The sequence below is a fragment of the Eutrema salsugineum genome, unplaced genomic scaffold, assembly GCF_000478725.1.
Source record: "Eutrema salsugineum unplaced genomic scaffold, Eutsalg1_0 scaffold_11, whole genome shotgun sequence".
Classification (NCBI taxonomy): domain Eukaryota; kingdom Viridiplantae; phylum Streptophyta; class Magnoliopsida; order Brassicales; family Brassicaceae; genus Eutrema; species Eutrema salsugineum.
Window position 1 is genome coordinate 5,715,585 of NW_006256901.1, and position 16,672 is coordinate 5,732,256.

The 16,672-nt window shown below is 36.9% G+C and overlaps 4 protein-coding genes and 1 pseudogene across 4 annotated transcripts; 3 read left to right on the forward strand and 2 right to left on the reverse strand.

Moving 5' to 3' along the window:
* Positions 1-3: 3 nt before the first annotated feature.
* LOC18025862 lies at positions 4-2,527 on the forward strand. Its single transcript, XM_006409469.2, has 7 exons — positions 4-284; positions 692-749; positions 863-943; positions 1,047-1,082; positions 1,187-1,426; positions 1,510-1,651; positions 1,730-2,527. The coding sequence occupies exons 1-7, from the start codon at positions 97-99 to the stop codon at positions 2,233-2,235; spliced, it is 1,251 nt and encodes a 416-aa protein (XP_006409532.1). The 5' UTR covers positions 4-96; the 3' UTR covers positions 2,236-2,527.
* A 406-nt stretch (positions 2,528-2,933) lies between these two features.
* Positions 2,934-4,629, forward strand: LOC18025863 (pentatricopeptide repeat-containing protein At2g15690, mitochondrial). The gene is given in 3 exon segments (XM_024160666.1): positions 2,934-3,448; positions 3,451-3,710; positions 3,712-4,629. Coding segments are annotated over 3 exon segments (1,542 nt in total). The 5' UTR covers positions 2,934-2,940; the 3' UTR covers positions 4,486-4,629.
* Positions 4,630-4,734: 105 nt separating this feature from the next.
* LOC18025864 (calmodulin-like protein 1) lies at positions 4,735-5,444 on the reverse strand. The gene has a single exon (XM_006409471.2). It carries the CDS (start codon positions 5,381-5,383, stop codon positions 4,814-4,816), a length of 570 nt encoding a protein of 189 aa, XP_006409534.1. The 5' UTR covers positions 5,384-5,444; the 3' UTR covers positions 4,735-4,813.
* A 2,169-nt stretch (positions 5,445-7,613) lies between these two features.
* On the forward strand, positions 7,614-9,524 carry LOC18025865 (annotated as a pseudogene).
* Positions 9,525-14,435: 4,911 nt separating this feature from the next.
* Positions 14,436-15,881, reverse strand: LOC112089769. Its single transcript, XM_024160524.1, has one exon. The coding sequence runs from the start codon at positions 15,879-15,881 to the stop codon at positions 14,436-14,438; it is 1,446 nt and encodes a 481-aa protein (XP_024016292.1).
* Between the last annotated feature and the right edge of the window lie 791 nt (positions 15,882-16,672).

Consider the following 16,672-nt stretch of genomic DNA (forward strand, 5'->3'; position numbering starts at 1 on the left):
TAATCTCAAAGATCTCTCAACTTTTTCGAGTGGTTCATAAAAAATTCACCAAATCTCAGACCGAGTTTCGGCGTCGAGCTAACAGTTGCCGGAAAAATGATCGGCGGAGGAAAGGTCTACTGGGGGAAGAAGGCGGATAAAGAGATGGACGACGGTGGATCTAACGGCGTCGTCGTGATCTTCGCTTGGAGCTCGATTAGCGAGAATCATCTCACGAATTTCGTTGATCTCTACTCTTCTCTTGGTTGGGATTCGCTTGTTTGCCGCGCTGATTTTCTCACTGCGTAAGTTCCTTTCTTTGAATTCGATTTTCTCTCTCTCTCTCTCTGACTTAAATTTTGCCGACGACAAAGCAAATCGGAGAATTTCGAGAAGAGGAAGCGGAGTTTTTAGATGTGGATCTCTTGTAGTTAGCAAAGCAATGGTTTTGTTTTAGCTTAGGTTTTGTAAAAACAGCATTATTTGAATCTTTTGTCCCTTAATTCTTAGGCTTTTCTTCAAAATCGATTTGGCCAGTTGAGAAAAGAAAACAAAAACTGGATAGAAGAGATGAGAAATTGTTTTTTGCATTCAAGGAATTTTTTTTTATTGTTTCTTTTTGCAATTCTTGTCAAGATTCCATATCTAGCTTTTTGGATATTCCAGTTTTGATACTGTATGAGAATCTCTTAAATTAGTTTGATGCTTTCAGGTTTTACCCAGAAATGGCTCTATCTCTAGCATTTCACCTTCTTGCTGAGCTCGTTGAGGTAAGATTCCGGCTAAACTTTTCTGGGTTTTCATCTTTAAAGTTCTGGTTAAGTAATTTAATGAATTCTCAGACCGTTTTTGCTTACTGGTTTGATGTGTTGTTATTGTTCAGGAGCTAAAGACCAGACCATGTCCTGTTATCTTTCTAGCTTTCTCTGGAGCTCCTAAAGCTTGCATGTACAAAGTATTACAGGCAAGCTTTAAAAGGATTAATCTTTCAGCATTTTTTTTTTTGTGCTCGTTTATGTTTTCTCCAATCATATTCTAAAAACCGCTATAAACATTGTACAATGCAGTTGATCATGGATGATTGTGAAGCTCAAATTCATCTGGTGAGAATTGACTTTGATACAGCTTTATTCAAGTCATTAAATTTCAGGTCATTTAGTTCAATTTCAACTCATCCACCATTTTTTTTTTTTTCGAAAATGTGAAGGATGATAGCCAGTTGGTTAAAAACTGTCTCTCTGGACATCTCTACGACTCTGGCCCATTGGATTTCACGAGTGATTTGAATGTGAAGTTCGCACTACATCCCACCATACGGCGAATGTCTGGTCCTTCAAGGCTAGTATCTTGGTTGGCCAAAGGGATTTCTTCAGGGCTTGACGGTTTATACCTTACAAGATTTGAATCCCAACGCAGTGAGTATTGGCAGGCACTCTACTCATCGGTTGTAAGTTTCCACCGAGGTCTCTGAATTTGGCTTCTCAATTTGGTTAGCTAGATAAGATACCTTTTCCTTCTGTGTTTTTCCAGGAAATTGGGGCTCCATATCTCATTTTGTGCTCGGAGAATGATGACCTTGCTCCTCACCAAGTGATTTCAAGCTTCACCCATCAATTACAGGAACTTGGAGGAGAAGTAAAAGTTGTCAAGTGGAAAAATTCTCCTCATGCAGGTTAGTCATGACATAGCTTTCTCAATTTGATTCTCAATGCTACAAAGTCTAAGCCTTTTTTTGTCTGTTTTGCTTCAGGACACTACACACATAACCCTATACAATACCGGGCTGTTATCTCCAACTTTCTAGAGAAGGCCATATCAGTTCACCTACAGAAAATCCGACAGCTTGGAGAGAGAGCTCGCACGCATGATGAGATCTCTGAGTTAATATGCGACCTTCAGAAAGTAGCTGTGAACTCTAACCAAAGCCTAATAAGAGTAGCCACTGGTCCATGTGACCACTTTTTCTTACCAAGCTCAGTGCCGTATCAAAGCAGCAACAACAACAACAACGATCCATCATCGTCTTCGCAAGAAGAGCAGAGAGAAAGATCCTCTTTCCGCACGATCCAACCAACGAGCATAAACGCTCACAGCGTTCTCGGGCAGTTTCTGTTCGACTCGTGTGTTCCAAAGAACATCGAAGGCTGGGATATCAGATTTGCAGGTTCTCTCAATGGCCAACCATACGCCACTTCCTCCTCCCGTAAGAACTCAAATCTTGGTTTCAAGAAACGCTTACTTCGTTCAAGACTATGATGATGAACTTGGGGGAAAAGCCGAGCAAGGTACACGCGTAATGTGAAGAAATAGATGTGTTTAGAGAAGAAGAGAGGGGTTGTATAGGATGCGGAAGATGTAAATAGAGTGACGATTACTACGACCTAACATACCTGAGAGTAATCAAAATAAGTCTGTAGATAGATATATATATCTTTTACTTGTGTTCATAAATCAACACACTGTAATGTATCTCTAGTGTATGTTATCATCGTAGCTTGAGTTCCTCTGTCTTCAATCTTCAGAGAGTTGGTTTTAAAACATTATCAAAGTAAAAACAAATAACCTCAAATTGTGTAATAGCACTAGATGACTTTGCTTACTCAATATTTTCAAATTATGACAACTATGATATTTTCGCATACTCAATAAAAGACAAGGCAGAGGCCAGAGAGAGCAGAGTTTGCTTTGCTATTTTGTAGGTTGTATCTTGGATGTTCACATACATAGTTTTGTCTGCAGGTTTGTATCGGCCATCTGGGGTTGTATTGCACATATTCAAGTTTGCTGGGTAGCTGTTCTTAATTTTTGGAACAAAAGGGCTAAACTTGTAAACGTTGGATACTTGAAGGATTGTTTTAAAAATTCTTATTTCTTTCCTGCGTTATTCTCGTCTCTGATCGATCAACTGGTTTCCACAGGGTTTTTGCCTTTTTACCATTTCTGCTCCAAAAACTTGAAGAAATGTCTTCTCTAATGGCGATTCGCTGCGCACGGAGCCAGAAGCTTGTAATAACCCGTTCTCTGATTCATGTACGTTCGTCTTCTCCCCGGATATCTTCTCAATTCCACCTGAACTCAATTTCGAGCAAAAACCTGAGCACATCCGCCGTCACGAGCGATTATCACCGGAATCCTCAGTCTCCGCCGCCTTAAAGGCCATATTCACCTCCGGGCTTCGATTCTCAGCGTTTCCAAATTCAGACGAACACTAATCAATGGACTCCACAAAATCCTCAACACAGTGGATACAGGCTTCAACACGGTGGTCACAATCCTTAAAACGGTGGATCCGGTAACAATTATCAGAATCATGGCCAGTATCAGAATGTTCATAAAATCTCTCAGAGCCAGTATTATCCGCAGCGACCAAGTGTGAATGTGATAGCCCCTTACTGTCGAAGAGGTATTGCGTTTGTGCAAGCTAAGAGATATACAGATGCTATAGAATTGCTTGATAAGGGAGCTTTGCCTAAGAATGCTTCTATTTCCTGTTTGAGTCTTGTGCGAATCTGAAATCGCTTGTGCATTCCAAGAAGGTACATGATCATTTCCCGCGGTCTCAGTTTAGAGGCGATCCGAAACTGAACAATGTGGTGAATAGTATGTTCGGGGAATGTGAGAGTGTCACTGATGCTAAGAGAGTGTTTGATCACATGGCTGATAAGGATATGGATTCTTGGAATGCGATGATGCGTGTGTATTGTGATAACGGAATGGGAGATGATGCGTTGCTATTTGTTCGAGGAGATGACGAAACAAGGCTTGAAACCAAATGAAGAAACGTTTCTTACAGTTTTCTTGGCTTGTGCTACTGTGGGTGGTGTAAAAGAAACGTTTTTGCATTTTGATTCGATGGAAAACGAGTTTGGGATTAGTCCAAGAACAGAACATTATTTGGGTATCTTAGATGTTCTTGGAAAATGCGGTCATTTTGTTGAGGCAGAGCAGTACATCCACGAGCTTCCATTTAAACCCACAGCTGATTTCTGGGAAACCATGAAGAACTATGGTAAGCTACATGGAGATGTCGATTTAGAAGAGTTTGCAGAGAATTTGATGGTTGATCTTGACCCTTCAAAGGCTGTAATCCACAAAATTCCCACCCCTCCACCCAAATCATTCAAGGACACAAGTATGGTTGCTAGTAAAAGTAGGATCCTCGAGTTTCGGAATCAGACTTTTTACAAGGATAAAGCAAAGGAGATGGCTGCAATGAAGGGACCGGTTTATGTTCCCGACACCCGATGGGTTATGCATGACATTGACCAAGAGGCCAAAGAAGAGGCACTGCTCCACCACGGCGAGAGGTTAGCGATTGCTTATGGTCTCATGAACACGCCGGCTCGAAAGTCCCTCACAATCCTGAAGAATATACGTGTCTGTGGGGACTGTCACAACTATATCAAGATCATGTCCAAAATGGTTGGTAGGGAGTTGATTGTGAGAGACATCAAACGTTTCCATCATTTCAGAGATGGTAAATGTTCTTGTGGCGATTACTGGTAGAGCTCAGTTTCTTGACCGGCGTTTTCCGTGGCTTCGTTTTCCCATCATGTATAGCTCTCCAAAACTCTGCGAGCAGTTGGGAATGAAATAGAATTTCGTCTTCTATAGACCCTTTTACATGAAGTATAAAGTTTGTGTTTCTCCACCATACTAACTTTTGAATAAACTATTGCATTTTATCTAATCTATCATTGGTCCTATACTGGTGGAGCATTGGAGATCATGTCGGTTCAAAGTTGTAGGATTTCATGTTTTGAAATTAGATTTGTATAAATAATGAAACTTTGATTACAATAATAGAGAACAGAGAGAAAAGAGAGATTCTGTTTCAGACAATGTTAATAGTTTGAGTCATCATCCTCATGAACTCTTCCATATTAACCAATCCATCTCCATCTGCATCAACAGCTCTCACCATCCTCTTGCAGTCTTCTAAGCTACACCTCTCCCCAAGCTTCCTCAAAACCGACATCACTTCCTCTGCGCTTATCTTCCCATCGCCGTTCAGATCAAAAGTCCAAAAAGCGTTTCTTATGTCCGAAGATCTAACCCCTCCACTTCTCTTGTGCGCTTCTATAAACTCCCTGAAGTCAATAAAGCCATCACCGTCCAGATCCACTGCTTTAAAGATCTTGGGCACGTCCTCAATCGCCTTCTCTTGTCCTAACGCTCTAAGCACCACCTTGTACTCTGTCTGAGAGATTTTCCCGTCTTTGTCCCAGTCAAACCTGTTGAAAACACGTCTCATCTCGCTGATTGTAGGCTGAGAGACGCCTCCGGATCCTGGTGAAGACAAGCCTGAGGACTTTCGGTCTCTAGAGAACAATCTTGAAGGCTTCCTCAACATCTTGTTTTTAGAGAGCTTGTATTGCAGCTCAAGAAAGCTCACTTTCGACATTCCTGATTTTGATCACCAATATTTTCTTGTGAGGGGTATCCTCTCGATCTCACAATTAATATAGGGAACAAAGAGGAAAAGATAGATTCCTTTATGCTAAAAGATGACAAGAAGAAAAAGAGTCTTGTGGTCGAAGAAACATGTGACTTTATTCCTTGGCAACTAGGGTTCATGCTGAGAGAGAGAGAGAGAGATTCGAGAAATGAAGAGGATAAGATTAATAAGGAACAAGATCTGTGGGGAAACCCACAAGGAAAAGAATAAATAATATTTTGGGACCGAAAGTTAGACAAAAAAAAAAAAAGATAATTCCTTACGAACTTATACGTACTTTTGGAATCTGATACCATAATATTGTATAACTGGACTCCAGAATCACCAGAATTAGCTTTGAAATAAGTTGTTTAATGAACCCTCTAGTTCAATGGCCTCAAAAAAGTTGATATATGGGGAAACATATGTGAATGGTTCGATCTCTCTCGTGCACATTTGACTGATCAGAGTGAGTCATATTCAGAAATGATCTCCAATTTTTTTTTTAGGGGAGAAGAACCTCTTCTGTATAGTTCTTTATTTGTATAAAAACATACTTATATATAGAGAAAATTGCTCAGACAGGTACTTTGAGAAGCATTAATTTGCGAACTTGATAGTTTAAAAAAGCTTTGTAAAATAGGCACTTTGATGTTTAAATATCACCCTTAATCATCATAAATTTAAGATCTATACGAAACACCATTCACCATTCAGTGGCATTCACCATCTATAGAATTGAGACTTAGATCAAAAATTAATAAAAGCAACTTCTTTATTTAACTTTAGAAAAATTACTCAAAAACTAAAGCTTTTCTTAATCTCTCTCTCAACTCATAAGTGTTTGCAACAACTCTGCAACTCCTTATACAGAGATTGATTAGCTAACTCCTAAATCCAATAGAGAAACAAATTTCCTTTTTAGATAACTCCTAAATTTCCTTTTCTAATCCTAACCTTTTAGAAACACACTTTGATTAGGATTAGGAAACTTGCACTTCAAGTTTCTTTCAAGCTTATTCCAACATTCTCCCCCTTAAGCTTGAAATCCTTTTGTGACACACCTAAAACTCCAATGAGATCTCTCATCTCCTTGAACTTGTTTCTTCCTAGTGCCTTGGTTAAGATATCAGCCTTTTGCTCATTGCAATCCCATGGCTCTTCGTTTATAGCTAGCAATAGGTGTTAACTATCAGTCTTGGCCAAAGTGACGAAGTCATCGAGATAACTCGGTCTTACTTTTGGACTTGTTGATCTCCTTAGTCCTTGTTTGGCTTCTTCTCCTTGATTGATCATCTCTGTCTCGGTTTTGGGAACTTGTATTTCATGCTCAGTGACCTCTTCTTTGGAACTCTCTTCCTCCTTCTCCTCTGTTTCTTCTTCGAGATCATGGTCATCTCCCCTTGAGTTATTATAATTGTGTTCTCCAAAACCGATTACAGAAATTCCAGTGTAGTTACTAATTTCCTTCTCACCCCACTTCCAGTCTTTGCTTTCATCAAAGATCACATCCCTGCACACAACTATTTTCTTAGTTCTAGGATCAACTAACCAATACGCCTTTGATCCCGGATCCGTTCCTAAATGAACAAGTACTCGTGATCTATTATCCAGCTTCTTCAAGTGTTGAGCCTCTGTCTTTGCAAAACTGATGCATCCAAATACTCTTAGATGCAACATCATTAATGACTTACATATATATAGTGGTTTGCACAGCTTTGCCAAGCCACTTTCTTTTTCCTATTAGAATTAGATACCTCCTAATCTAACAAGGAAATTACCATAACTCTAGAGATCGATTTAGCTCTGATACCAATTATAGAATTGAGACTTAAATCAAGAATTAATAAAAGCAACTTCTTTTATTAGCTTTAGAAAAATTACTCAAAAACTAAAGCCTTTCTTAATCTCTCTCTCAACTCATAAGTGTTTGCAACAACTTTACAACTCCTTATATAGATATTGATTAGCTAACTCCTAAATCCAATAGAGAAACAAATCTCCTTTTTAGATAACTCCTAAATTTCCTTTTCCAATCCTAACCTTTTAGAAACACACTTTGATTAGGATTAGGAAACTTGCACTTCAAGTTTCTTTCAAGCTTATTCCAACACCATCCACCATCGATCAAACATCATCCACATCGCCATAGACCATACACCATCTATGGTACATTGATACACCTCCACCATATACAATGCACCATGTACCATCGATCATATACCATCCACCACCACCGACAATGCAACATTCATTAAGGTTATAAGTGTTACATCAAATCTGAAATACACTGCCTACAAGCGCAACTTGGAAATAGCGGTGAACAATACAATTTCTAGCCCTTCTATGACCTCCAAATAAGAGAAACTATCCCTGATTATTACAAAGTTAAGAAAAATGATACACATCTTCGTGATATTAAGTTAGAAGATGCAATTGGGTTGTTCAGTGAAATGGTAAAGTCGTCCATTTCCTTCCATTATTGAGTTCAACAAGTTGTTGAGTGCCATAGCCAAGATGAAGAAGTTCGATGTTGTCATCTCTCTAGGCGAGCAGATACAAAAGTTGAGAATTCAACATGATCTCTTTACTTACAGTATCTTGATTAACTGTTTTTGCTGCAGCTCCTAACTTTCTCTTGGTTTAGCTATTCTTGGTAAGATGATGAAACTCGGGTATTGTAACATCCCGATTTCCAGTATATGGAAAGACTTATAAGAATTGATTTGGCTACCTATGTCAACAAAGTGCACTTATCTTTTCCGGTCAATTGTGCTGAGAGAACTCCAGAGTTAAGCGTGCTGATGCTGGAGTAATCTCAGGATGGGTGACCTACCGGGAAGTACTCTGTGGTACCGTGCGAATGAGGACAAAGCACGGGGAAAGATCATGTGGTGATTGCAGGGATAATAGACAACTTTAACAAGCTTTCCGGACTAACGGTCGGGGAGAATTGTAACATCCCGTGCGGTACCATGCGAGTGAGGACAAAGCACAAGGAAAGATCATGTGGTGATTGAAGGGACAGTAGACAAGTCTTACAAGCTTTTCGGACTAACGACTCTCGACCGTCGGACAGTGGTGGGCCAACGGGCCTAGAGAAAGGACGTTGGGCCCACGTGCCTAGAGAGGACGTTGGGCTCACTGGGAAGGGCGGTTGGGGAGACTTAGGATTGATATCGCCGGTCCGCGTCCGGATCGGGATGTCACAGGTATGATCCTGATATAGTCACGCTTTATTCACTTCTCAATGGATATTGTCACGCTAATAGGATTTCAGATGCAGTAGCTTTGGTTGATCAAATAGTTGAGATGGGATATAAACCTAACACAGTGACATTCACAACTCTATTCCATGGACTTTTTCTTAACAAAAAAAGTTTTCGAAGCAGTGGCTTTAGTTGAACGGATGGTTGTGAAACGTTGCCGACCAAATCTGGTAACTTACGGTGCAGTAGTTAATGGAATATGTAAGAGAGGTGATATTAATTTGGCTCTAAATCTGCTCAAGAAGATGGAGGAAGGGGATATAAAGGCTGGTGTTGTGATCTACAACACATTCATTGATGGTCTTTGCAAATACAGAGATGTGAATGATGCACTCGACCTATTCAAAGATATGGAGAACAAAGGAGTCAGAGCAGATTTTCTTACCTACAACTCACTCATAAGATACCTTAGTAACTACGGAAGATGGAGTGATGCTTCTCGACTAGTTAGTAATATGATTGAGAGGAAAATCAACCCCAATGCAGTCACCTTCAATGCGTTGATCGATGCGTTTGTAAAAGAGGGAATGCTTTTGGAGGCCGAAGAATTGTACAAGGAGATGATCAGAAGGTCTATAACTCCTAATGTTTTCACCTATAGCTCATTGATAAACGGGTTTTGTTTGCAAGACCGTCTAATGGAGGCCAAGCAGATGTTTACTTTGATGGTTAGCAAAGATATTCTCCCTAACGTTGTGACTAATGGTACTCATATAAATGGATTGTGCAAGTGTAAAAGGGTAGAGGATGGCATGGAACTCTTTAGTGGGATGTCTCGAAGAGGATTAGTTGGCACCACAGTCATAACATGTTATTGTTATTTTCCTGTTAGGTTGTAAACAAGAGGTGATCCTAACACCATTAAAGAAGATTCTTGAAAGATATCTCTTGAGTTATGCCTTAGTGAAATCAAGAACGTTAGGCCAATTCAGTGATCATCTTTTACAAGTCTGATGATATTCAAAATGAAGCAAACTAGCTTCTAAGGATAGAGATTTTACCTTTTCAGTTAACTAGTGGAAAAATATGAATTTTATGTTTTTTTTTTGGGTGAATTTCTTGTAACCTGCACTCGTGTTGAATCTGCTTCACGAATGGTTACAACCATTTTGGAAGCCGGTTTCGGAGATGAAAAGATATATCTTCTAATAAATGTGGATTTCTGAGAAATTGATGTTACTTATCACGGATCATGTCTTTTGTTTCATGAATTTGATTAAGGGATCATCAATGACTTGAGCTCTAAGGTCGGATCATAGAATCACAAAACAACTCCAGAGCATGGTTAAGCTCTGGATCATATGACCAATATATTACAAATGAGTCCACTGATTTAATGTTAATGATTTGTGACCTATATAATGTTGAGTGTTCTGAATTTGATCAGCATTCAAGTTTTCGATAAATCACAAGTAACTCTGCTTTTAGGTTCTTCTCTGTTTATAGAACCAATGGCTAACTCCATCAAAAGAATCTTCTTCATCTCCTGGTACATTACCTTGTTGTTGATACTCCATAGAATCTCATCTCTTTGTCTTAGGTGTTAGGTTTTTGCCAAATCTTTGGTTTCTCTTTTTGCGTGTTTCTTGCGGTGATGTTCCCATGGTGCAAATCATTGCACATATGAAGAATTTGTTCAATGAATTTCATAAATCATACTTGTATGTTGTGCAGATGAGAAGGAAGAGTGAGTGATATGCTGAGAAACAAGGAAGATATCTTAGATTCTAAAGGTACCCTCACCTTAAGCGTTTCCAGCGAAATCTTCATGATGATACTATCTTGTGAGATTACAAACTTTCTTTGTTCAGAATTTGAGTTATGTTGCTCAATTCAGCTTGCATTAGGTTTTTTGTTGTCCAAATTGAGCTTGTTTCGTGATTACTTCTTATCAGTTAGATGGTTACAGATAGACTATATATTATGATTGCTTTGCCTTTGTTGTTTATAGAATCTGAGTTAGCACTTGCATTTGCAGTGGATTCTGGGTTCAAATATGCATTATTATACCTTCTTTTCAGTTAACAAGTGAGCTTATCACCTTGAAGTCTTGGTGAAAAGCTTTATACACTATTCATATATTAGTGAACATATTAATATTACCGACAGTTTTGTCTGATTAATCTGTTTCATCTGTTAGTAACCCAAAATTATTCACATGATTATATTTTGTAAATGAGACGTGACCATTGGGGATTATGAAATTTTTTGATCTTGTTTGGGTACTATCTAGAAATTTTGATTTGTTAAATTCTCCGACATGAGCATATCATAAATGAGAAAAAAAAAACAAATCTTTGTAAATCATAGAAATATGATGAAGTTAAACCAGATTCCTAAATTTGTGTTGAAATTATTTTGTATTCTCTCCAGTTTCATGAAAAAAATGTCATGTTAAGACTTCTTGGTTTTTGTAGGTAAAAAAACAAAAAGACTTCTTGGTTTTTGTTTGAGTCATTTTGTATTTTCAATGCAAAATTCAACAAAAATCTAATTTTTGATATTATCACTTTTGTGCATTAATTAGAAAGTTAAAAATTATTTTGTATATTAATAAGGGATAATAGAAAACTTTTACTAATTTTTTCAACATGTGTGAAATGTTTCAAAATAACATTTTTTTTTGTTGTAAGAACTAAAGAGTATATCATATATTCAAATTGTTGACTTTTTTTCTAGTATGTCACTACAAAAATGGAGTTAAGGCCAAATTTTCTCCAACTTCACTTTATATTTCACCCAAAAGTAGAATAATTAATAGAATTACTCTAAATATGAAGTAAAAAATAGGTTTATCCCATTTTTTTAGTCATCACTCCATATTAAAGTAAAGATGGAGTAGGTTGGAGTAAAATCCAACTTCATTTTGAAATTACTCTAAAATAGGATAAAAATAGACATATAGATTAGCGATATCTTATAGTATTTTTTTTTTTAAAGAAAAACATTTCAGAACTAGAATCTATTGAAACATGTTGGAAACATATTTTCTAAAAATCCTTTGAAAGTAATTTGAACTTCTTCTTTGTATCAAGCCACCCAAACTGATCCAGTTTGAAATAATAATAGCCAAACAAATCTAAGCACACAAGCTTTGTTCCTAATTATTAACTTAAGATATATTCTCCTATACCTTAGCCAAGTGATGACCATCTATTGAACCTTTCTACATGAATGAACTATTTAGAGAATTGATATCCTGGATACAACTCGTTGGAAGGATTAATGAGGAACTCTAAAAATGAGTAAGCCTTTATCTGATTTTTAAGCGCTTTCCTCCCACTATCTGTGTGGATCATTCTTTCATAGTTTTGCTCCCAGTATCTGTGTGGATCATTCCTTCATAGTTTTGCCTTCTCCGGATTAGTGATCTTAAGACAAGACAATGAAGTAATAACCCCTCACTCCTCCTAACCCTCAGTTCATAATCTATTTATATCTGTCAATATGGCCTACGCTTCTAGATACAGATAGCCAAGGGACAGGTGGCCTGTTCCAGGCTTCTTGGAACCTTCTGGAGACCGTACCTGTAAAACAATTCTATAGACGACATATGAAATCAATTAATTTTCACATAGAAAGGACATTATTTTTCACAAACACTAGTCATATTAATTATTTCTTTTGGTTGAAAAATGTACAAAGAAATTGTTGAAAAGATAACAAAATTTCAAAATTGTTGAAAGCATTCAAGATTCTATTTAATTTCTTTACTTATGAAAATATTAAAATAATTATTGTTTTAAGTAGTAATCAGTCGTTTAAAAGAAAATATATTCGAGATTTTGCAATATTTAGATTTAATTAGGATAAAATAATTAGATCAAAATATGTTTCTAAAGTATTTTCTCGACATTTATTACAATGTTGATTATATATATTATTTATTCTAAATAACTACTAATTAAAGAAAGATGTGGCACATTGTTAGATTGTTAAAATATGAGTTGGACTTAAACATTTCTTTTTGGAAAATTACAATCTCATTTACTTGTACATCACTGATATTAATACTAGTGTTTCGAAACGTGGGGGCAAATGTTTACATTTCACTGAGGAATACAATGTAAGATGTCCACATGGCGTATTCGCCAATGGAATGTTGCACTCAAGCTATTCTAAACAAATTGTATATTCATTCTATGCTTAAATAATAAATTATCTGAATACAAAATTAACTGAACCGTTTGATGCTCGTTGTCAGAATTTTCTGAATCCAAGTTCATAACAACATTTGTAGATACGTTATCATCATCATTGTCTTCATACTCACCATTCGAAACATCATTACCCCCTAATTCAACATCTTTAATATTTACATTTCGTACTAGATGTTGAATATTAGAATAATGCATTGTTATTCTAATTATGTAATCATATATAATAAAAGCGAGTTCAAAATAAGCAATGGAGACCTCTCATTGAGTTTCAGCTGGTTAATTACTTTTTAACCCTTTAATGAAAAAAAAAATAATTCCGAAAATATTAACCAAAATTTTTTAATTAAACTCGAGGACATCAATATCGTCAGCTCATATAACTATTTAACACAACATAAACTCCAAACCCTAGCAATATAAGCCCTAAACGCGTAGATTTGAATGTCATCGGCCCATATTAATTATTTTATGTAACCTAAATGAAACCCTAACAATATAAACCCTAAGCTTGAAAACCTATATAAATACGTATCCTATATATATTCATTCTTCCATATCGTTTTAGAAAAACCCTAGGTTAAACTTTCTCATATGCAAGAGTTTCTTTGTTTTCTTTGTGTTCTACGCTGTTTTGATTCCTGTTTTTAGTTTGCTTGCTTTTTTTTTTTATGTTGTTGTTGCTATTTTGTTGTAGGCTGATCTTCCGAGAAGGATACTGAAGTTGTGAACACATTCTTTCTCTTCATTCAGCGTATCGGTTTTGTGTAAGTTTTGTTAGCCGTACGTTTTAGCTTAGTTCGTTTAGCTTTTTGATATCCAAGCCCTTGATTTAACCTAAACCTAGGTTGAAATCAGGTTTACCTAATAAAATATCGTCGTCGTTGGGAAATTATGTCTTGGCTACTTTTTTCTCATTCATCGAAGGACACCTCTAAAATACTCTCATACAAGTGAGTTCATCTTTAACTACATTGAGAGTTCATGGTTCTTTGTTAATTATTAATAAAATTGTTTGTTTTTCTGATTATAGGTTGACCAAATAATGGGGGTATTTAGTCTGTCTTCTATGTTCTTACGATGTATATTTGTTTCTTGAGTAAGACATATTTATTCTTATGAATCATGCTTCTGTATTTTTCGTTTTATCTATTTTGTTTGTTTTTCTAATATGTTAGCCACCATCTCTAGCTTTAGTTTTGTGTTTTGTTCTTATTGTTTTCTTCTTCTTTTTTACGTTTTTTTCTTTTGCAGGGTTATTGTTTAGTGATCTCAAGACGGCTGTGGTGTTTATAGAATTCAAAGAAGTTTAAGAACACAGATTTGTAAAAGAATAACTCTCTTTTATTAACCTTTAGAAAAATCACTCAAAAACTAAAGGCTCTCAAATCTCTCTCTCTCAACTCATAAGTGTTTGCAACAACTCTGCAACTCCTTATATAGAGAATGGATTAGCTAACTCCTAATTCCAATAGATAAACAAATTTCCTTTTAGATAACTCCTAAATTTCCTTTTAGATAACTCCTAAATTTTCCTTTTCTAATTCTAACCTTCTAGAAATACACTTTGATTAGGATTAGGAAACTTGCACTTCAAGTTTCTTTCAAGTTTATTCCAACAATCTCCCCTTTAAACTTGAAATCTTCCTTAGAGAAATCTTCAACACCAAAATTGAGAGTTCCACGCAAATACCTCAAAACCTGCTTCAATGCAGCTCCATGCGACTCCTCCATGATTACTTTATATAAACGATTCTTTGATCTGTTTGCCTTCATAAGGAGTCTTCCATCTTGATCATGTAATGTCAGATAATCTCCTCTCATCCGAACATCACATCCAGCCTCTGTTGCTTGTCCCAAACTGATAATATTACTCTTTAAATCTGGTATGAAATAGACATTAGCAACCACTTTTTTTCCTCCATCTTTACTGACAAAGAGGATCGATCCTTTCCCCTTTATGTCTATCTGAGAGTCATCGCCGAATCTTACTTTTCCTGTGACTGTCTCGTCAATCTTTGAAAAGTAATTTCGGTTTCCAGTCATATGGTTACTAGCACCATTATCCAAATACCAAACATTGTCTCCTTCACGGCTTTTTTCAAATTCGTTTGGCTTCACCCTTTTTTCATTCAGATACACCACCTCGTGCATCATGAGTCGTTCAGCTTCATGTGTGTCATCAACGTCGTCGTCTTCCTGAGTCTCTTGAAGTTTGAGAAGTCTGTCAGGGCAATTAGAAGCGTAATGCCCTGTTTTGTCGCATCGATAGCATGTTATCTCTGACAAATCTCTGGCTCCATTGAATCGTCCACGACCTCGTCCTCTGCTATAGAAGCGTCCTCCTCGACCTCTGCCTCTATTCTCTCCACTGTAGTCACGATTTTCCTGAGGTTCCATGTTTGCGTACATGAGCTTGTTTTGATCATCTTGCGTTTCTTCTTCTTCTTCTTCTCGAATACGTTCGTCGTAGGCTTTTAGTCTTCCGACTATGTCTTCAAAGCTTGTGGTGTTCAAGTCTAACACCTGCTCAAGTGAAGCTACCATGTGTATATATTTCTTTCTCGGAAGACTTTTGAGAAACTTTTTGACAATCTTCGGTTCCTCAATAGTCGTTCCTAAAGCAGCCGACCTTGAGCAGATTACGGACAATTTTCCACTAAAATCATCTATCGTCTCTGTGTCCTTCATCTTGAGTTTGTCAAACTCGGCCATAAGAGTCTGCAACCTTGCCTCTCGCACCCTTTCTGCTCCTACAAGTCTTGATTTGATTGCATCACATACCTTTTTCGCCGTGTCTAACTTTCCTACCTGTAGAATGAGTGTCTCGGGTACTGATTGAAAAATCAGGGCCATAGCAACATCGTTCTTCTCACCATCGGCCGCCTTTGTTTCAACAGTCTCCCAGACCTTGTGTACTCTGAGCAAAACCCTCATCCGCATGGCCCATACGGTATAGTTGGTTGAGTTTAACATAGGGCAATGGATTGAGGAAGTATTCAGTGCTTTTGTACGAGTACTAGGAACGATATCCCCCATATCTTGAGCAACAACCTGAAGCTCTGATACCAATTATAGAATTCAAAGAAGTTTAAGAACACAGATTTGTAAAAGAATAACTCTCTTTTATTAACCTTTAGAAAAATCACTCAAAAACTAAAGGCTCTCAAATCTCTCTCTCTCAACTCATAAGTGTTTGCAACAACTCTGCAACTCCTTATATAGAGAATGGATTAGCTAACTCCTAATTCCAATAGATAAACAAATTTCCTTTTAGATAACTCCTAAATTTCCTTTTAGATAACTCCTAAATTTTCCTTTTCTAATTCTAACCTTCTAGAAATACACTTTGATTAGGATTAGGAAACTTGCACTTCAAGTTTCTTTCAAGTTTATTCCAACAGTGTTCACGGATCTATTGTTTGGTTAGGTTAGTACTTGATCTTTATTTTTGTTTTGTAATTGATATGTTTGATAATATGTTTTTTATTGATTTTGTGATCACATTTTTTAATCATCTATATTGTTTATTTTTTCTTAGATGTTCTTCCAGTTGTTAATATGTAAGTTTTTTAGGGTTTAGGGCTGAAGCCCGTAGCTCGGCCGCCTGTTATTTATTAAACGTAAATTTTTGTACAAAACCCACTCAATTGGTGGTTATAAATATATGTGTATTAATTTATCACTACTGCATTACGAAACTAGGTTCTTCTTTGTTGATGTTGTACAGTTTTTCTAAATACATCTATTGTAAATACATCCATTGTCGAGATGCCAAAAGGAAGAGTTTGAGTTATGTTCGTTCGTTACACCTTATGTTTTATAGATAT

Coding starts and splice junctions, on each gene's coding strand:
- LOC112089769 (XM_024160524.1), bottom strand. CDS start 15,881: ATGGGGGATATCGTTCCTAGTACTCGTACAAAAGCACTGAATACTTCC.
- LOC18025864 (XM_006409471.2), bottom strand. CDS start 5,383: ATGTCGAAAGTGAGCTTTCTTGAGCTGCAATACAAGCTCTCTAAAAAC.
- LOC18025862 (XM_006409469.2), top strand. CDS start 97: ATGATCGGCGGAGGAAAGGTCTACTGGGGGAAGAAGGCGGATAAAGAG. Junction 750..862: donor TTCTTGCTGAGCTCGTTGAG/GTAAGATTCCGG, acceptor GTTATTGTTCAG/GAGCTAAAGACCAGACCATG. Junction 1,652..1,729: donor GAAAAATTCTCCTCATGCAG/GTTAGTCATGAC, acceptor GTTTTGCTTCAG/GACACTACACACATAACCCT.